General features: G+C 36.1%; 1 protein-coding gene across 1 annotated transcript in view; it reads left to right on the top strand.

Moving 5' to 3' along the window:
* The window catches only part of ABCA12 (ATP binding cassette subfamily A member 12), a 168,665-nt gene that overhangs the window by 40,626 nt on the left and 105,654 nt on the right, over window positions 1-22,385 (top strand). The window contains exons 3-6 of the mRNA XM_061431073.1: window positions 4,646-4,737; window positions 6,704-6,801; window positions 13,708-13,886; window positions 19,764-19,876. Of these exons, the coding sequence (XP_061287057.1) occupies window positions 4,646-4,737; window positions 6,704-6,801; window positions 13,708-13,886; window positions 19,764-19,876 (482 nt within the window). The remainder of the gene's footprint in view (window positions 1-4,645; window positions 4,738-6,703; window positions 6,802-13,707; window positions 13,887-19,763; window positions 19,877-22,385) is intronic.

Genomic DNA, 22,385 nt, shown 5'->3' with positions numbered 1-22,385 from the left:
CGTACAGATGGCTATCAAACACATGAAAAGATGCTCAACATCCCTCATTACTAGAGAAATGCAAATCAAAACTACAGTGAGATATCACCTCACACCAGTCAGAACGGCCATCATAAAAACTCTACAAACAATAAATGCAAGAGAGGGTGTGGAGAAAAGGGAACGCTCTTGCACTGTTGGTGGGAGTGGAAATTGATACAACCACTATGGAAGACAGTATAGAGATTCCTTAAAAAACTAAGAATAAAACCACCATATGACCCAGCAATCCCACTCCTAGGCATATACCCTGAGGAAACCAAAACTGAAAAGACACGTGTATCCCATTGTTCATTGCAGCACTATTTACAATAGCTAAGACATGGAAGCAACCTAGATGTCCATCGACAGATGAATGGATCAAGAAGCAGTGGTGCATATACACAATAGAATATTACTCAGCCATAAAAAGGAACACATCTGAGTAAGTTCTAATGAGGTGGTTGAAACTAGAACCTATTTATTATACAGAGTGAAGTGGGTCAGAAAGAGAAAGATAAATATCATATTCTAACACACACATACGGAATCTAGAAAAATGGTACTGAAGGATTTATTTACAGGGCAGCAATGGAAAAACAGAGGATGAGATGGTTGGATGGCATAACCGACTCAATGGACATGAGTTTGAGTAAGCCCTGGGAGTTGGTGATGGACAGGGAAGCCTGGCATTCTTCAGTCCATGGGGTTGCAAAGAGTCAGACACAACTGAGCGACTGAACTAATGGAAAAACAGACATAGAAGATTGACTTATGGATATGGGAGAGGGGAGGAGAGGGTGAGATGTATGGAAAGAGTAACATAGAAATTTACATTACCATATGTAAAATAGATAGCTAACAGAAATTTGCTGTATTGCTCAGGAAACTCGAACAGGGGCTCTGTATCAACCTAGTGGGGTGGGAGGGGGAGGAAGATGGGAGGGAGGTTCAAAAGGGAGGGGATATATGCTTACCTATGGCTGATTCATGTTGAGGTTTGACAGAAAACAACAAAATTCTGTAAAGTAATTATCTGTCAATAAAAACAATAAATTAAAATTAAAAAAAATAAATAAATAAAAATGTTGCTTCCTTAGCTATCTGATAGCTAGTGGAAGCTAATAATGAAGAAAAATAATTCTTCATTATTCAGTGGAATAATTCTGTGGAATTTAATAATTCAATGAATTCAATAATTCAATTCAATTATTGAATTCAATAATTCAATGGATGCTAATAATGAAGAATAATAATTCTTCATTATTCAGTGTTTGTCATGTGCCATCTGCCAAGAGAGTGCATTGTAGATAGACTCTTCCTAAGAGTTTTACAGACCAAAGAGAAAATTGATCATTCCTTCAAATAGTAAATTCCTCTTATGAGTAAACTGATAAAGAAATTAAATTTAAAAATGAAGAAAGGGTTATAAAATTCTGGGTTAGGCCCTTTGCCTCTTCCCGCCTCACCAGCCATTGTGTGCAGGCCCCAGTTTATGAATAATAAGGGTACATCCATTTGGTGTCCAGAGATCCTGAAGCTTCGAGTATTCTAGAAGGATCTTGTGAGGACCATAGATACATAAGTGTGGGGTTTCAACTGCATACTGATGGTGAAGGCTGTGTCTTTGTACCATCTTTGTGGGCACTTTGACAGTTAATGTTGGTGAGTATCTATGATGACAGGGCCCCAATAGGAACTCGATAAGAACACCTCACACAATATTCACAAGAGCTTTGCAAGGTGGGTGTATCATTCCTAATTTATAGATGAGGCTGCAATTTTTTAGGAAGAGGCAGAGATGGAATTTGAAAGATACCTACTAACTCCAAAGTTCTTCTACACTCTTGGCAATACCATCTATTTTTATTTAATTAGCTATTCAGTTTTATATACTAGATGTTTCAAATAAAAAGATCATCATGGTGCCTACTTCCAAAGATGTCACAGCCTAAAATGGAAATAGGAATAGGTACACAAGCAAACATAGCACACTTAACATTGATATAAACTCAGTATGTACAAAGTGCTTAAATTGTGTAAAATAATGGAAATCCATTCATTGTCTAAGAAGCATAGAGTTCTTTGTCTATAAGCATGATCAGAGATTACCCTGAACTCAGTAAGACTGGCTACCTTCCTGTCCTCCTTTAGCAATTTAATAGGGAGCTGCTGCTAAGTCACTACAGTCGTGTCCGACTCTGTGCGACCCCATAGACAGCAGCCCACCAGGCTCCCCCGTCCCTGGGATTCTCCAGGCAAGAACACTGGAGTGGGTTGCCATTTCCTTCTCCAATGCATGAAAGCAAAAAGTGAAAGGGAAGTCGCTCAGTCATGTCCGACTCTTAGCGACCCCATGGACTGCAGCCTACCAGGCTCCTCCGTCCATGGGATTTTCCAGGCAAGAGTACTGGAGTGGGATGCCATTGCCTCCTCCGTAATAGGAAGCTAAAAGAACCAATTACCTTTCCTGGAGGAGATAAACTGAATTTTACCTTACAGCCTTAATTCGTGTTTTTACCCACAATGCTTGCTGTTGTACATTTACTTTGTGGTTTCCATTTTGAGTTACAGATAATAATTGTGCAGTGGCAGAGTATGCATGCCATCACACTACATGCTGTAAATACAAAATGAACCGGGGAAATTTTCAGGATGATGAACTGCAAAGCACATATGATATCCCATGCTCTCTCCCTGACAAAAAGCCATACCAGGACCACCTAAGAGGAGGTGAACCACCTCCCCACTCCTGTAACATGAGATGCGTGGACCACCATGTAACTATGGCCACTGGTCAAGGCAGGTCCCGTTAGAAAAGAAGCCTCCAGAGTTCCTTGTCCAGAGGAGCCATTTTCTGTTGAGTAAGTTCAGAACTGTTGAGCCAGTGGCTTTCTGGGAAAGGGATGAACTTGTCTTTCGTGTTGAAAGAATATTTGAAGGAGTAGTTTTAGGGCTTTTACCTGAATGTGGGGAAATGGGCAAGATGTCCCCTATGGAGGAGATGCAGCTTTTGCTTCTCCAAGCTCATACTTCTTAGTTTCTTATCACCTCTTGTTTTCCTCTCCGACTCCTATTTATTACTCAGTCTTTTCTCTTGCTCTTTCTTTGCTCTTTTTGATCTTTGTTGCTTTCCCTTTGGTTTTTGTTGCTGTCCTTATTCCTTAAAATTTTTATGAAGGTAGTTTTCCCTTTATTTTCACAATGTGTTGATATTCAGTAGTACTCCTTACAGTATTTCAAGCTGAACTAAAAAAGTGTCAAGAAAAAGAAAAGTGAAACTGACTTTCTCAAACTGTTTAAACTTTCTGTTTGAGAGAAAGGAAAAGGTCCAGGTCAGTTCTTATTTTTATCTGAACAGTTTTCCCATCCAAATAGTCAGCATAAGGAATATAAGAAGATTTAGAGGAATATAGCCATGGTCATGAATAATTCAAATATACATTAAGAATGCAGAACTTTGGGAGCAACCGATACATTTTATAGAGGATACTGGAAGAACACTAGGGAATGAAGACAAATATCACCTTTTCTTATCATTTTTATTAAAAGGACACACTGGGGAAAAAAAGAGATTTTTTTTTCCAATTATAAATCATAAAGTACCCTGGAACCAGGATTTGGATCTTGTTTCTAAAAAGGAAGTCAAATCAAACCACAGTGGCAAGCAGAACTTCTTGCTTTTCTGCTCTTGTCTTTTTATATCTGTTCTTATGTACCTTCAGTAAGCTTTTTATAAACAATCAGACAAAATTCACATTATTCACTCCAGACATCTGGGCTTATTTCATTCTTGAAATAGATACATTTGTTTCAGATACTTACTTTAGGTATATCAAGTTTTCAAGAAAATGTGATTATTTCTATTTTAAAAATAATAAATAAGAAGTTATTTTAAAAAAAGAAGAAGAAGATTGCTGAATTGTGGGATAGTCCAATAGTGTTTTCTGCCAAAAGGTGGTGTGATCATGTTGTACAGAGTCCTGGCATCATATGCTATCGTTACAGCCTTGATACATTCAGTGAAGTTAAAATGCTGCATGCTTCATTCTTTATTTGACATCTGGTGCCACCTGCCATGACACCAACCATAGTACCTAGCACAGATTAGATAATCCATAGATGTGTGTTCTGCCCCTTCTTCTTTGAGTCTTTCTTGAAAGTATTCATCTTTGATAATCTTCAAAATGCCATCTATAATTTAACATAGAAACTTGTTTTCCTTTAAAGGTTGACAAATAAGCAGACCTTTATTTCAGTACCCAAAGCAGTCTTTGACTCTTATCTGTTTGGGATCCACCATGTTTTTAAAAGAAAGTATATATATATATTGTAAATATTTTTAGTGTTTAGCTCTATGTTCTTTTTTACTGTAAGAATATAGTAAAAAAAAAAAAAAAACTATTTCAACCTTATCTAGGCCATTTTCTCTGAAGAAAAATTTACTTTGTAGGACCCCTTATATATTCATTGATATATGGTGAAGTGAGTTTTGTCATAAAATCCTAGAAAGTAGATTAAAAATTTGAAAGTCCTAGGGGAGCCCTGGAATCTACCACATAACACTTTGCTGTAACTAACTGAAATTAATGTGAGTGATACAGAGTTCTTGCTTTTTCTTCTCTAGTAAAATTCTGAGAAAGTCATCCAACCTGGAGAAGGACAGCAATTTATCACTCCAGAGTACTGAAGTTCCACAAAAAAGGCACGCATCACCGGGTAAGCTATCCTCTTCTGTCTAGTTTAGAACAGGCCTTTTGGAACAACCAGTAAAGGTCTTTAAAAGTTGTACTTCTAACAATTCAAGCAAAGATGGAATGCCCAGCCTATCCTGAGAGATCTAAACACTCCTTACAGTTGCCTGACTGTGGTGGTGCCATTATGCAAAGGTCTTGAGAATAATTGGAAATTAAGTTATTACTGTGATACACACTAGGAGCAAAAGCCTAAATGGTACTAATATAATGTTGAGAATTACACACTTTCCGACAATTGACCAGGAACTCTTCCATTGTCTACAGTTAAATGACACCGGGATGGTTAGAATGCCCAGCAATAAAACATATTGAATGGAGTCTCAGAGATTTGTCTGAGCTTTACATTTTATTTGTGGGGAATATGAGGCCCAACAAGGTTAAGCACCCTCCCTGTTGCAGTCATCCAGCTGAGCTAGTACTAGGCCAACTGTCAGGGTGGGACTTTCCAGCTAATAGTCTTCTTCCTCCCACTCCCCACTCAGTGTCACAGTCATTCATCGTGCCTGTGTGCTTCCTTCTCTCACAGCTAAGCCAGTGGCCCTCAGATGTTAGTGTGCAGAATACCACATGCTGAGCTTCCTGAACCTTCTGCTCAGGTACTTCTGCTGCAGATGTTCCTGAGATACAGTTATTAGAAGCCACAAATTGAGAATAAACTCTCAAGACAGCAGGACTGTTTCATATTCATTAGCTAATATTCATTAGGTGCCTGCTATCGTGTAGGTACTGTCCGAGCTATTGGAGATATATTAGTGAACAAAACAGAGATTCCTCTATGTTAGAATATGATTGGTGCTCTGGGGGAAAAAAATAACCTTTAAAAATGCCATGTGATATTTAAGAGTCTATGACACTAATATTCCAGTCTAAGTTGATGAGCCACATGAAAAAAAAAATCTTTTGTTATTGTAGTAGGAATACATTTGTGAATGGTTTTGAGGCGTTAACATGCTGTGTGAATGATCTCTGGGTGTCTGACAGAGTAGGCTAAAGAACAGAATAAGATCATACTGTTGTAGTCCAGTTAGCTTTGCTCTGTGCAGTAGCCATGGATTATATTTCTGGCCAGTCATCTCACAAATGTATTGCTTTGGTCTAGAGGAATGTAAATTCTTCAGCCCCGTGAGCATTTTAACAAAGTCTAGGCCCCGCTGATGTTGGTCACTGTATCTTTGAATATTAAGATTCTTTGTTGTGAGGATAATAAAGTATTTCTATCCAAAATTTATAAAAGTCAATACACTGGCTAATGAATGCTATATATCTGAACATACTTTTCCAGCTAATGTTCCTAACCCAGAACACTGTGCCACATTATAAATGGTATTGGATGAGACCACTTTGGGAATTACTTAATTAGAGTATACTGTAGTCTGGACTAATTGCTTCCTCCCATTTATTTGATCTGAAATATCATTCAGAAACCACTTTGGGGAGGAGAGAATTTATGATCTTAAGCAGATTTTAGCCTCCCAATTGAATAATTAAAAAAAAAAAATTATCACCAGATGTGTATTGCGCATTGGCAGATTCTTCAACCAGATGTTGGGTGTGATGGATTGTGGGGCTAGTGGAGGCACCTCAGATCCTCTAGGCTTGCACTGAAATGATTCCGTTTATTAGGCAATAATATTGGTGATAAAGTTTAATGATATAAACTGGAATGAAAGCAAATGACATCTAGAATGATTGGAAAGAACCCAAGAGCAGACCAAAAGCGTCACAGTTTTATGTGAAAGGAAAAACTGATTGGATTCAGCATTTTGCCAGTAGGAAACTTTCATGGAAGGTGCATATTTTAACACATTTCTTATTGTGGAGTATATGAAAGCGTAAGTGATATTTATGGATTCTTGTGTGTGTGTGTGTGTCTGTGTGTGTGAGTTTGTGTGTTTACTTTGCTAATCTTTTCTTTCTTTTTACAACAGCCACAATATTTCCTAGTCCAAGTGCTGATCTGGAAAGTACTGGAACAGATACTTTCAATGGTAGTCAAGTGCTTGCCCGGATTCTTAGTTTGGAAAAGGTAATTTCAATCAGCTTTATATTAGGCTCATAATAAAAAGCAGGTAAACAAGCACCTCATAGGAAGAGTACTCCCATTTGGAGTAATATCTTAGAGAGATTCTTTTCTTAGGAGCTCTTTGATAAAAAGCTTAATTTAGAGACATTCTAAATTCCTTAAAGTCTTGGATATTTATTTACTTCCCTGTTAAGTCCCTTAATTGAACTTAAGATTTTCATTTGGTAAAAAAAAATAGGGTGGCATTATATGTGATCTTTTAATTTTCTGAAGCAGGGAAGAAAAAATGCTGTATGAAAGCAAATGAAGCTAGAGCAGCCATCAGACTCGCTGCCTCATCCATACTAATAATGCTTTTGGAAAAATTGGAGCTATAAAAAATATCTCCCCAAAGTAATAAAATCCCTTTCCTTAGCATGGCTTAAAGAGCTTACCTATGGATTTCTGTCTGATTTACTCACCTTCCTCTCTAAGATTCCAGATTGCAAAATGATAAACATCATTTCTAAGAGGTGTGTACTGGCAACCTATGAGCTACATGTGCACATGTGCACATATACAAGGATTGTAAGAAACTGAATTTGAATGCCTTTAGGCCGAAGAGGTACCCTTCTGTTAACTGCAATCCCCACTTTTCCTTATGGTCTTTTATCCAACCAGATTCATACATTTAAGTTACTTGGCTGGCCCATGGGCATTTGAGTCCTGCTTTGCATGCTCTTCAGAAATTAAGAGGAGATCACTTTCAACATTTTGCCACAGAGGGACTGTTTCTCTCTCAGTCTCTGTCTCTCTCTATCTCTCTGTCTCTCTCTCTCTCTCTCACACACACACACAAAAGAATTTTAATAATACATCTCCATCTTATCTAGTAGACACTTCTTCCATCTGAAACATGGAGACATAACTCTGATCTTTATTCATGTTATTCATATTCCTGTGACCTTAACCACTGCTACTTAATATGTGTCTATTAGTTCCCCTTGAATTGACATTATGTATAACTGAGGCATCTTAATAAACTTATTTATGTCAGTAAACCAAAGAACAATTCAAAATGTATGGAAAAGGCACCATACCTATCAAGGCAATTCTGCCAGTGCTGGATGATACATAAGACCTTCACAGTCAGTTTAGTCTAGATTTTGAAATCCTGGTGTATATAATAGTTGAGGTACCTAGATCACCTTGTGTAACTGAGAAAACCCCACCATGTGCCCACTTAATTCCGGTATAAAGCCTCCACAAGTCATATCAGGGTGTAAACTATGAAAAGTTATTTTATTCCATTCCATTTCTTCCATATTCTAATAATTTTATTTTATTTATGATTTTATTCCACTCCAATTCTTCTATATTCTAATACTGGAAGCAAACAGTCTTGTATTATATCAGTTAAATTCTTTAATAGCTAAAATAGCAATGCTATTCTCAAAAAAAAAAGAAAAAAAACCCACAATGTATTGTATTGAAATTCCCAGGTTCTCTTTCTCAGATGGAATAAAATTTCAGAATTTTGTGAGGCAGCACAAAGTCATATATCCAGTGGAGATAAGTGAAAAATGAATTTTCTATGTATAGATACATATTTTCAGAGTAGTTGGAGCAGAGAAAGGATATAAAAATTAGAATGACATATTGATGTCTGTGTCAGCAATCTCTCTGATTCCTCTTTCTTTCTGTTTACTGCTTTCTGCAACCCTTGCAAGAATAAGTAGAGAAATCATTTTGGAGTGAATTTATATGTGACGTTAAGAAAGAGATATAGATGAATGACTAGAAGACCTGGCACTTAGAGTATATCCTAGAATAAATGGATCCTGTCTTATTTCATTATATTTAGAAGTTGAATCACTGGAAGGCATAGTGTAGATTTTGTGATATAAAAGGGGAAGGATGAAGGTAGTTAGCCTTCACCTGACAGGTTGTAAGAATCAATTATTAGGAAGGGTGCATTAAATATTGCAACTCACTGTAATTGGCTCTATAAATATCTAAACAACTTAATAATGGTGAATGTGATCAATATTATAACTGAAAATAGTGCTACATCTGTGACTAGTCTGTACTGTAAAATATATGGGGGCCCTCCATTATAAAAATGCTTTCCGATTATTGCCTTTGGTAATTATATACTTCTATGTATCTTCATATATGTGTTTTTCTTTTTTCTTTAATGCATAACTCATAAATGAAATTATTGCTTTTCCAATGAAACATAATCCATGTTTTTCTACTTCTTCTAAATAAACACTGTTGATCTTGAGACTAGACTCTGAAGCTCATCCTCTTTGGAAGTCTTCCAGAAATCCTGGCCAGTTTCCCATGAGGTGTCACAAATTGTTAGGACCCTTAAATCTCTGATGCTAAATGCCCAGGAGAAGCTAAGATTTTTAAGCCTGAAGATTTTTGTCAGAGAAGATCTAGTACATTAGGTTGTCTCATCAGATACAAGAAATGAGTGCAGTTAAGAAAATCATATGTGAATATTTTAAATCATAAAGATGACAATAATCACTATATTCACATATTCTCTCAGGGATTTTCATGGGTAAACCCAATGTATTTTAGTTTTAATTTCATAGTTGCTATAATGCAGGAACTTAAAATGGCTATTATGTAGACAGGTTCATTTCCTTGAAGACTCGTATATTTGATATCTGTATTTACTAACATTGTTATACCACTTTTCTCACACACAATTTTAGCTTTTACAGCAAAATTCAACTTCAGAAGATATAAGAAGAGAACTGTGTGAGAACTATCCAGGTTATATTGCTGATTATGCCTTCTCTTGGACCACTCTAGGGAAAAATGTTCTTAATATATTTTGCCTGTCCAACAAGACCTTTTTAGAGTCTTCTCTCCAAGAACTAACAAACCAATTCTCTCAGGTGAGTGTAAACATTTTAATATGATCAGGGTCTCATAACAATAGCAGGAAATGTATCATTTCAATTCTTGTATGCACAAAGCAACTCAAAGTGATTCAAAGAGCAAGTCCATAGGTCTCATGGACTGGAAAATGCTGACTGAAATACTGGCTCACATTTGGCACGAATTCATCACACAGAGGTTCACACATGATGTCAAATTCTAAGCAATGACTACTTTCCATTTAAACGTGCTGGATTGAAATGATCCATTAAACAAAAAATATTGCTTTATGGTTAATATGGAGGTAGAGTCTCATCTTTGGAGATGAAATTTGACCTTGGTTTATGGTAAATGAAGATTGACTGTTTTCTCTGAGATTTTTAAGTAAGATTACTCAGGATGTAATGTAAGTTTAATAATTAAACTCTCAGAGCCTGGTAATTCACAGAAGCTAGAATAATGGGTAATCTTTTAAATGTTTATTCTAAGATAAAACCTAATTTAAAACTTTGATTTTTATGAAAGAATATATCCCTCTTTCCAAAATATTATACACTAGAAACAAGAACTTTATTATATGAAGTGCTAATGACCTTTTTTGTATGCTAGTCTTAAATTATGATGTGAAAATCAGAAAATAAGATACTGATCATCTTTTTAAAATGAAATTCCACATACAATGAGAGTTCACAAAATCAAAATTTTTGAGTTGCCTCAAAATTTTATAAATGAGAATAAATTCAACATGTTCACATCTAACATTTTTCCCCTTGATCCTATGAATTTTATTGAATGGATGGAGGTTTGTGACATTCCAGGAGGTGGTGATCAAGACCATCCCCAGAGAAAGAAATGCAAAAAGGCAAAATGGTTGTCTGAGGAGGCCTTAAAAATAGCTGAGAAGAGAAGCTAAAGGCAAAGGAGAAAAGGAAAGATACAGCCATCTGAATGCAGAGTTCCAAAGGAGAGATAAAAAGTGAATAATACAAACAAATAGAGGAAAGCAATAGAGTAGGAAAGACAAGAGGTCTCTTCAAGAAAATTAGAGTTACCAAGGGAACATATCATGGGCACAATAAAGGACAGAAATGCTATGGACCCAACAGAACTTATTAAGAAGAGGTGGCAAGAATACACAGAAGAACTATACAAAAAAGATCTCCATGACCCAGATAACCACAATGTGTAATCACTCACCTAGAGCTAGACATGCTGGAATGCGAAGTCAAGAAGGCCTTAGAAAGCATCACTATGAGCAAAGCTAGTGGAGGTGATGGAATTCAAGTTGAGCTAGTTCAAATCCTAACAGATGATGCTGTGAAAGTGCTACACTCAACATGCCAGCAAATTTGGAAAACTCAGCAGTGGCCACAGAGTGGAAAAGGTCAGTTTGCATTCCAATCATAAAGAAAGGCAATGTCGAAGAATACTCAAATTACCTCACAATTATACTCATCTCACATGCTAAATATTATTTTGAGCAAAATAATGCTCAAAATTCTCCAGGCAAAGCTTTAGCAGTACGTGAACTGGGAACTTACAGATGTTCAAGCTGAACTCAGAAAAGGCAGAAGAACCAGAGATCAAATTGCCTACATCCGTCGGATCATCGAAAAAGCAAAAGAGTTCCAGAAAAATTTCTGCTTCTGCTTTATTGACTACACCAAAGCCTTTGACTATGTGGGTCACAACAAACTGTGGAAAATTCTTCAGGAGATGGGAATACCAGACCACCTTATCTACCTCCTGAGATATCTGTATGCAGGTCAAGAAGCAACAGTTAGAACCAGACATGGAACAATGGACTGGTTCCAAATTCGGAAAGGAGCATGTCAGGGCTGTATTTTGTGAACTTGCTTATTTAACTTATAGGCAGAGTACATCATGGGAAATGCTGGGCTGGATGAAGCACAAGCTGGAATCAAGATTGCCAGGAGAAATATCAATAACCTCAGATATACAGATGATACCACCCTTATGGCAGAAAGGGAAGAACTAAAGAGCCTCTTGAAGAAAATGAAGGAACAGAGTGAAAAAGCTGGCTTAAAACTCAACATTCAAAAGATGAAGATCATGGCATCTGATCCCATCACTTCATGGCAAATAGATGGGGAAACAACGGAAACAGTGACAGACTATTTTTTTGGGTGCCAAAATCACTCCAGATGTTGACTGCAGCCATGAAATTAAAAGATGCTTGCTCATTGAAAGTAAAGCTATGACCAACCCAGACAGCATATTAAAAAGCAGAGACATAACTTTGCCGACAAAGGTCCATCTAGTCAAAACTATGGTTTTTCAATTAGTCATGTATGGATGTGAGAGTTGGACCACAAAGAAAGCTGAGCTCTGAGGAATTCATGCTTTTGAACTGTGGTGTTGAAGAAGACCCTTGAGATTCCTCTGGACTGCAAGGAGATCAAACCAGTCTATCCTAAAGGAAATCATTCCTGACTATTCGTTGTAAGGAAATATTTTGGCCACCTGATATGAAGAACTGACTCACTAATACAGGAGGAGAAGGGGACGACAGAGGATGAGGTGGTTGGATGGCATCACTGACTTGATAGACATGAGTTTGAGCAAGCTCTGGGAGTTGGTGATACACAAGGAAGCCTGGCGAGCTGCAGTCCATTGGGTTGGAAAGAGTCAGACATGACTGAGCAACTGAACTGAACTGAACTGAAGTGCAGAATGCTTAAATTACTCTTCATTAACCTGAGTTTTCCAAATGAATCAGATTAGAAGCACTGTTATGATAATGCCAATTCAATGTAGAGCACTTAGAATTCTATCTCAACAAACTCAGAAGCCATATAGAATGTGTGGCTAAGACTACCTTGTTCAAAATCACATTTTCAGCATGAAGGACCTTGAATTAAGATCCAACTAAAGCCTGACTACTACTATGAATGAGCTTATTAAGAAAATTGCTTGGGGTGGGAATATAATGAAGAAAATACTTCTGAAGGTGTTCTCTGGGACCTGTGATCCAGAGCAAGAGTAAAGATCATGGTTTTCTTTTATTTGTTTGCTTAGAGTACAAGATGTGACTATAGGATATTCACTATAAATCATTATTATAACTAAAGTTCCTTGTATTGCAACAGAACTTTGGAAATATTTTGTTAAGTATGTGTAATATTAAACATTTTCATGTATTTGTATATATATATATTCACACATTTATACATAAAACACCTAAATTTTAAAGGTTTTCTATGCAAATAATATAAGGTCTACTAATGGATCTGCATGAGGAAATGGCAGCCCACTCCAGTATTCTTGTCTGGAGAATCCTATGGACAGAGGAACCTGGTGGGCTACAGTCCATGGGGTCACAAAGAGTCAGACACAAGAGACTGAGCAGGCACTACTAATGGATATAGAGAGTATTTTTCTATATATCCTAAACTAGATCCTAGAGAAAAACAAACGTATTACTCAGAAGCTAATTTTATTTTAAGAAATTAATTTTAATTTCCCAAAACCCAATTTAAAGTATTTTGTATAAATGGTTTTGTTAACCAAACATTAAATATGCCAACATCTAAAATTATAGGAAAAAATTCAATTACATGTAAGAACATTTGAAATGGTTACAGTTTTTCCAAGTAAAGGATTGCTAAGTCACTTTAGTCGTGTCCGACTCTGTATGGCCCCATAGACGGCAGCCCACCAGGCTTCCCCGTCACTGGAATTCTCCAGGCAAGAACACTGGAGTGGGTTGCTATTTCCTTCTCCAGTGCATGAAAGTGAAAAGTGAAAGGGAAGTCGCTCAGTTGTGTCCGACTCTTCGCGACCCCATGGACAGCAGCCTACCAGGCTCCTCCGTCCATGGGATTTTCCAGGCAAGAGTACTGGAGTGGGGTGCCATCGCCTTCTCCAAAGTAAAGGATTACTTCAAACAAAATGAAAATCTGAATTACTTAATTGAAACTCTCGACTTCCAGTGTTTTCAAAGACAGTCAGCCATGTGGTTACAGATATTGAAGTCTCGTCTCACCCTGTCTGTGGTTTTATTTTTTTAAGCTATCACGTGATCCAAACAACCAGAAGACAATGTTTCAGGAAATGGTTAAAGTGCTATCCTTTTTCTCACAAGTACAAGAGCAGACAGCTGTGTGGGAGCTTCTCTCCAGTTTTCCAAATGTGTTCCAGAATGACAGCACACTAGGCAATCTATTTGATGTGCTTCGAAATGCAAACAGGTAAGAATTACTGTTCATAACAAAGTCTTTTTTTTTTTCCTTCTAATGTTACCTTGAAGATCACTGCTAAGTAGTTAATTTAAACACAGCAAATAACCTTTCAGCACTTACTGCAGATTTTGGCAGTGAACGTGAGGGTATTAGATAAGCAAAGGAGAAAGATACACTGTGGTCATCAGGGTTATTGACATGTATATAGGGAACTGAGGAACACTAATCATAACATCAGTAATGTCAATTGATATCCCAGAACTCTGAAAAGATGGTAGAGGAGGACCAACGGTTGACTGGAATGGCTCAGTCTCACTCAGGGACCACAAAGGCTCTGTGCATCTGTATTTTACATGCTCAAGATGGAAATATTTCATTGGATTTTTGGTACTACACCGTAAGAAAAACAACCTTGCATATTGGGTTGACTTTATTTGACATATATGACACAAAGATTTGGAAACCTTGCAGAAGAAATCCCTTTAAAGTCTGTTTTCCTCATAAACGAGATCTGAGCATGCTAGCATTTAGAATTTGATGAACACATACTTAGGTTTTGGCTGTGATGCCTAGCTAATTTGGAAATGTGCATTAAACAAAAGAACTGCATCAACAACCAGTAATTATTGGTGCCTGTTACATGCCAAACACTTTACTGGACTCTTCATATATTTCACATTGAAACTTAACAACAGAACTATCATTTATTTCATAAATGAGATAATAGAGGGCTGTAAAAATTAAATAATTGATGATCTTGCAGCTAAGAGAGTTTGAACCTGGGTTTTTATACTCCAGAACCCAACAGAACTATCATTTATTTCATAAATGAGATAATAGAGGGCTGTAAAAATTAAATAATTGATGATCTTGCAGCTAAGAGAGTTTGAACCTGGGTTTTTATACTCCAGAACCCAGATGCCTCTCAGTGGATTCCATGGTTAATGTCTGAAGCACCAGAAAGGAGTTTTGTCATCTTCTCTGGAGAACTTCTAAATGTTTATATTTGTTCAAAGACCTTGTAATAAACCCTCATGTTGGTATATTAATTTCATTTGATTCTCATAACACCGCTTTGAGATTGAGACCACAGATATCTGCATTTTATTAAAAAGAAAACACACCTTCATGGAGGTCAAAGGACTTCTTCAGGAAGGTCAAAAGACTTCCTCAAGGTTCTACAACTAAGTAAGTGGTGAAGCTAGAACCTAAACTCAAGGAATCTGAATCCAAGTCCTGTGCTCTTTCCACAATAAATAACATGTCAGAACTAAACTCGGAGAAGGCAATGGCACCCCGCTCCAGTACTCTTGCCTAGAAAATCCCATGGATGGAGGAGCCTGGAAGGCTGCAGTCCATGGGGTCGCTGAGGTCAGACACAACTGAGCGACTTCACTTTCACGTTTCACTTTCATGCATTGGAGAAGGAAATGGCAACCCACTCCAGTGTTCTTGCCTGGAGAATCCCAGGGACGGGGGAGCCTGGTGGGCTTCGGTCTATGGGGTCGCACAGAGTCGTACACGACTGAAGTGACTTAGCAGCATAACTAAACTATAAAAGAAGCAAGATATTAGTAAATTTGATTTGGTCCTCATTTTGGCTCTTCAGGAAATTGTCACTCACTCAGAATTTTGACACTTGGTTCTCTTCCTCCTTTGTATATTCTATTTTAGAAAACAAACAGGTAAATCGATGAAAGGAGAAACGGGATTGTTTGAATTGTACAGTGTAGCAATGAAAGAAGTCAAGATACTCTTGAGACCACAATAAGATATCACTAACACTCACTAAAATGGGTTCAGTTTTAAAAGATGAGCGACCCCAGTTGCTGGCAAGAATGTAAAGCAAATAGAATTCATACATTGCAAGTTAGAGTGTAAAGTGATATAACCATGTCAGAAAACAGTGTGACAGGCTCTAATGAAGCTAAAAATAGAACCATGTGATATACCATTCTACCCCTGGTTATTTACCCAAGAAAATGAAAACATATGCCCACATGAAGACTGGTATGCTAATGCTCATAGCAGATTTATTCACAATAGCTAGAAATTGAGAGAAAAACAAATATCCATAAACAGAATGGATGAAAAATTGGAATTCTACTCAGTTAAGAATAATAAACAGATTACTTAATCACACAACAGCACAGATAAATCTTATGAATATTGTGCTGGCAAAAGAATCCAGACCACAAAAAAAAGGAATACATACTAGATGTGTAGATATTGTATTATTAACAAAATTAATGTATAGTGTTAGAAATCAGAACAGTGGATATTGGGGCAACTGTTGGAAGCATGACAAAACTTTTTTAAGGTGATATTTTGTATCACCTTAAAATAAGATATTTTATATCTTATTTAGCATGGTGGTTACATAATTGTATATATTGTCAAAGTTTATTGAATAATAACCTTAAATAGGCTTATCATGTTGTATATGAATTATACCTTAATGAAATTTGGTTATTAAACAAAAAATAAAAACCAAACTCCCACAAAATAATGCTCACTGAAAGGTGGAAGATCCAAAAAAATACCCTTTGGTCAAAAATAAATTAATTAAAATACATTAGACATCATTTTGATAGAGTAAATTACATAAGGTCATTGCACTGTGGCTATTTTAATTCCCTTAACATTTAAAATAAAATTATTGTATTATACCATAGATATGTTCTCAGGTAATGATTAGAATGTTGTTAACCAGTCTACATAATAATGAAAACAGCTTTTAAAAGAAATAGCTTCAGATTGTTATAAAGCAGATGACATCTGACTTTTTTCTAACCTGGATAACTTTCTTTAAATCAGTTGACTTTTACTTATTTATTATTTAGCTAATTAATTAACTTAAATTTTATTGCCAATTTATATACTTGTTCTTTCTAATATGAAAGCCTCTAGCTATTTGTGGGATTTTTTAATGTGATAAATTTGGCCTGTTGCATTTTGTAAATTTAAGGTGCACAGGCTGTCCATGATTTGGAGCACTTGGTGTGCTACTATCATTAAGGAATTGAATTTTTAATTTTATTTTTAATTAAATTTATTAGAAAAACTTCTAATATATTTGAAACAGCATGGATATGTGAATCTACTTTTCACTGGTAATTGCAATGAAATTCTAATACAGATTAAATATTTTCAATGAAAATTTAGCATCTGAGTTGAGATGCTTCATTAGTGTAAAATATACTTTGAAATCTGAAGATAATGCAATAGAAGATAAAATACTAATATATTTTATATTGATTAGATGTTGAAATGATAATATTTTGGATATATTGGGTCAAATAAAATATATTATTAAAATTAATTTCATCTGTTTCTTTAACATTTTTAATGTAACTACTAGAATATTTAAAATTAAATGTCTTGCATTATATTTCTGTTGAAAGACCTTTTATGTCAACCATTTTTTAAAGTCAAATCTTAACTATTATTATTAAAGTGTCACTAAAATTCTTCAGAAATGACTGTATTTTGTCACCAAATCATTGGTTTATCTTACTCTTTGTTGATCAAGTAATATGAACAAATAAACCCTATCAAAACTCATTGCTGTTATTTCCTCCAGCAGTTTTGTAAAGTTGTAACTTGTTATATAGTTCAGTCACCAAATCCAGATTGCAAACTGTCAAGATTACGACAGAAGTTAGCAAAAATGAGTACTCTCAAAAACCAAGAAAAGCATATGAAAAAACATAGGTGATAGTCACTATTATAGTAGAGGAGGAAGTTGTATACTTAGATATGAATCACAAAAACTCCTTTTTAAATTACCTTACAAGGAGACTTGTTTTGGATAACTTCCATTTGTATATGATGAACAGGACAGAAAAACAAAACCAATGAAGTGAAGTAAAATTATCTTCATCAATAGTTTAAAGGATCTCATAGAGGATGGGGGTCAGGTGTCATTTTTGGGGTCACATTTTGATAGAAAAAATGAATTATGTCTACTGACATTTTTATTAGCTATATTAATAACAATAATGCTGACAATGAGCTTGCCAAATGTTCAGTCTTTGAAGGTGTTACTTTGAGACAAAAGATCAGCTGAGTCAAGCACAGACCAAGCTGGGCGAAGGCTGGCAGAAATCTCCAGTCTTAGAACATTTACCTGGTCTCCATACTCACCAGGATTCAGAAACAATTCAAAGTCTGAGAACCAGGAGATTCTTGGGGCAAATATAAAAATGCCTGAGGTATATCAGCTGTTATGTATACAAAGCACAGACGAGAAAAATTCAGCCATCCCGCCATGGCCAAACACACAGCTGGAAAAACAAGCTAACAATGGCTGTGGCTCAGTGCAGAAATGGTCTGTCCTCCTCTTCTCTGCCATGTTGGGGCAAAGCACCAGAGTCAAAATGTAGAGGAGAAAGAGCAGAAACTTCGAAATTAGACACAACCAGCTTTATTTATTTGGATAACCTTGTGTAAGTTATTTAACTTTTGAACTTTATTGTTCCATAACAAGATAAATGAATTGACTTTTTGGAATTATTAGAGAAGCAAATAAAATTATAAATAAATATGCATGCTAAGTTGCTTCAGTCGTCTCCAACTCTTTGAGACCCAGTGGACTGTAGCCGCCAGGCTCCTCTGTCCATGGGATTCCCCAGGCAAGAATACTGGAGTGGGTTGCCATGTCCCCCTCCAGGGAATCTTCCTGACCCAGGGGTTGAACCCTTGTCTTTCTGCAGCTCCTGCATTGCAAGCAGATTCTTTACCACTGAGTCACCAAGGAAGCCCATAAATAAATAGATATATGTTTATATATCCATACACATACCTACTAGAAATTAGAGGACATACAAAAAATTGGCGCTCTAAATGTAATAGTTATTCATGGCTAGGAGCTAAAATTAAAATGATCTTAATTTAAATATTAAAAATTCAAAAAATATTGTAGAAAGTATATGCACATGCTGTTGCTGATGTGACCTTTCAGTTGACTAAGATACATATGGAAGAGCTATTAGCTAATATGTACTACATTTAATTTCACAAGAGCAAATCCTTAACAAAGCCTTTTGTTCTAAGTTACCACTCATATATATATATATTTATATATATTGCCTCACAGTGTTTATGAAATTCAAACATACTTGTACAATGCTAACATTTTTTAAATGTACTAATGACAATAGGAGATAAAAAAAGAGGCATTTTTTAAGTTGGTAATTGATTTTTTGGAAATACTGAATGAACTCAAGCATGAACCAGTAAATTTGCTGATTTTTCATTCCTGGTGTACACTGCCCATCTTATTAGTAACATAAAAATCCTGGGAAGACAGTGCCAGTTAGTTTGGATATTAATTTTGAGCTACCCCCTGGAGCAGTGCCTGTGGGCTACTTAGAGGATAGAATGCAATCTCTAATTAGGGCAAGCTGCCATTAAAAAAAAAATTAACATTTGTTTAGCAAAAGATAAATATTTATCAAATACTTAATTAATAATTATTCCTGAAAGTGGATCTTTTATCTGGGCTTGATTTTTAATGAAAACAATTTCCAATATTTAATTTTTTTCCTTTAAAAACAAAAAAAAAGAGGTATCCTTTTATTGGAAACTGCTGTTTCTAACTACTTATTTTCAGACCTTAACAATAACAACAAAAAAAACTGATGTGAACTTCACTCCTTACTTTAAGACCTTTTAGGCTTTAGAATCCTGTATGGTTCAAGAATACTTTGTTGGGATTTTGTGCATGAACAGACAAACAAGCAATTAAATGACACAGCAGCATCTTGTCTTTTATGTTATAAGAATAATTTTCAATACTGTAGCTATTTTCTCCTTGAATAACCTTTTGTTTCTGTCTGCAAATGTTGAAATGCAATCTGGTTTAATTGTTTTTCGACTTGTCAGTGCTCTGCGGGTTGTGCAGAAGGTTTATCCACGTGTCACAACTAACGAAGGTTTCAGAACTCTCCATAAATCTGTTAAACATCTGCTGTATACCCTGGACTCCCCATCTGAAGGTATTGTATTTCTATCTTTCTGTATTCAGTTCTGCATTGCAATTCTGTATTCAGTTCCATTAGGAATAAAAAACAAAATGCAACTGAAGCAACCATTTATGCACGACATTATTCTTAGGTGGGAACATATGTTACCAGTAAATCTGGGTCTTTAGCTAACCAAAGTGGGGAGACAAGGAGAAATGGTTGGAAAAGAGGCTGTGACTTTCTAGGATTTTTATTTTTATGAGAATGGTCTCTCTTAGCTATATTATAAAGCTATGTTTATGCTTGGTATGAAAAAATAAATACCAGAGAAAGGGACTAAGCCTCAACAAGTAGATTTCTACCACAACTTTTTGAACAAATGCCTACACTGAATTGCAGTATTTTTGCCCTTTTTCCCCAAATTTGTCTTTTTAATTAGAATGAGTCTTTCTTTGGATAAAACTCACCGTTCAGCCAGCCATCTTGAAAATGCATGATGGACATCAGAGCGTGAATAGATCAGTATAGACCTATTGTTCCACCTAGTAAGACAAACCATAGCATCTTGCTAGTGAATCAGAAAAGATCATCTTTGCATATAGAGAATAGCATTATATACCACATGCATGGAAATGCACAGACACACACACAGCCATATACAGACACACATTTAGGACTATAAGGAATAAATCCCTACTTCACAAGTGAAATGTTTGGTTAGTATTTACTGCTTCTGAACGAGTTTAGGAATAGGCTTTCTCAGCTGAGTTTACCAGCTTTTAAGTATGTAGACTTTACTTTTGGATTACAGATGAGTAATCAGGTCACAAGCTGATTGTTTATTACAAGATCTTAAACTATTTTCATATGAAATGCTGGTTTTAAAGGCTTTAAAGACTTCTTGAAGGAGGATCTAACATACTCTTGGATACCAATTTCTTAGTCTACAACAATTTTTATGACTTCAGTCACAGAATTAATGACTAGCTTGCAGGATTGATTCTTGTTAAATTCAGTGGTCTTCATGAACATTAGGGTTAAAAAAAAAAAGCCTTATGCTTTTAAGAAAAGGTCCGGCCCAGAAAAACCAGACAGTACAACAACAAACACAAATTATTTCCTCTGCACATTTTTCTGTTTGCATTTTAAAGACTTGAGAACTTCAGATTTCTCTTTACCATTCTTTTCCTTTTCATCTTCAGACTCACACCTTATAATTGTATGGAGGGATAAAGTTGAAATTTTTGTTACAAAGGACATAAGTTCTTTAGTGCCTTAGAAGCCAAAGAACCTCTCTTTAACTGAGGCAGCAAAACACTTTTCCTGATGAACAATATAGCTCAATTTTCAATATTTAACAATGGCCATGCTGCATTTCTATGATTATGCTCATAATTTTGAGCATGTGTTAAACCATGCCATTGGATAATCAGAATGACAAGGAAATATTAATACATTAAGGATATATGTTTTTATTTTTAGAATTAGATGTGCTTATATTTGTTTTTAAAAATTTCCTACACACGTGACTTCATCAGTCTAAAGATACCAATGCAGTAGTATTAAGGTCAGTTGCTATGTCACTAACCCCAAGCCCCTGCATGCATGCATGCTTGAGCAGAAATTTCATGACCTTTGAAAAATTCTTCCACGTATTTCTGGGAATCCTTCAGGAAACCCAAACTTGTTTTGAAGTACAAATACCTGCCATGATGCCCAAGCCACCCGTGCTTACTCTTTATAGCATTTAGTGTTATTTGTGAACACATGTCCTCCCTTGGCTTTACGCTAAATAAACTGGAGTGAAATGGTCACTCAGAGCAGAGTTACTTGCTTGGGTCCTCTCTAATGATTGACAGGACTCAGATAGCTTTGAAGGTCTCATTCCCTTCTTTCAAACAAAAAGTAGAAAAAATTAAAAGGTAGTGTTCTTTTTTTGTGTGTCGATGATAAATATTTTATTATCTTAAGTCCTTTCTATCATCAAAACAACTCTATAAGAGGTATTTATTATCCCATTTTGCAGACAAAACAACTAAGGCAAAGGGAGGCTGGGCACTTTGCCTGTTATACATCCAGCAAGTGACTAAACTGAGATTCAGAGCCTGAATCTGTCTATGCCCAAAGCCAGGTCCCCAAGCTCTGTTATCCTTTGGCCTTACTCATATTTCCCATCTGAGACATGTACACACTTGCTTCTAGGATATCTCACACAAGGACTTACCACCACCAAGCCTCAGAATGGCTCTACTTTCGGCCAGTCATAGAGTGTGATTCATTGTGCCAGATTCCTTCCCACATGATACATTTTTCAGTAGCCATCGCTCCATTCCTCTCTGCATTCTATGTCTATTTCTAATTCAAACCTCCACACCTCATGTCTACTTTTGATTCAGCCTTGATTATGAACACACTTCAAGGTTTTTTTCAGAAGCCTCCTCAGCAACCGTGACAATATGGAGATGCTAATAAACATTTGAGAAGATGTTTTAAGGAATCTTAACTTCCTGTTCTAAGGAATCTAATTCTCAGCTCTGACCCA

The sequence above is a fragment of the Bos javanicus genome, chromosome 2 (genome assembly GCF_032452875.1).
Source record: "Bos javanicus breed banteng chromosome 2, ARS-OSU_banteng_1.0, whole genome shotgun sequence".
NCBI classification, from domain to species: domain Eukaryota; kingdom Metazoa; phylum Chordata; class Mammalia; order Artiodactyla; family Bovidae; genus Bos; species Bos javanicus.
This window is presented reverse-complemented; position numbering and strand designations above follow the sequence as displayed.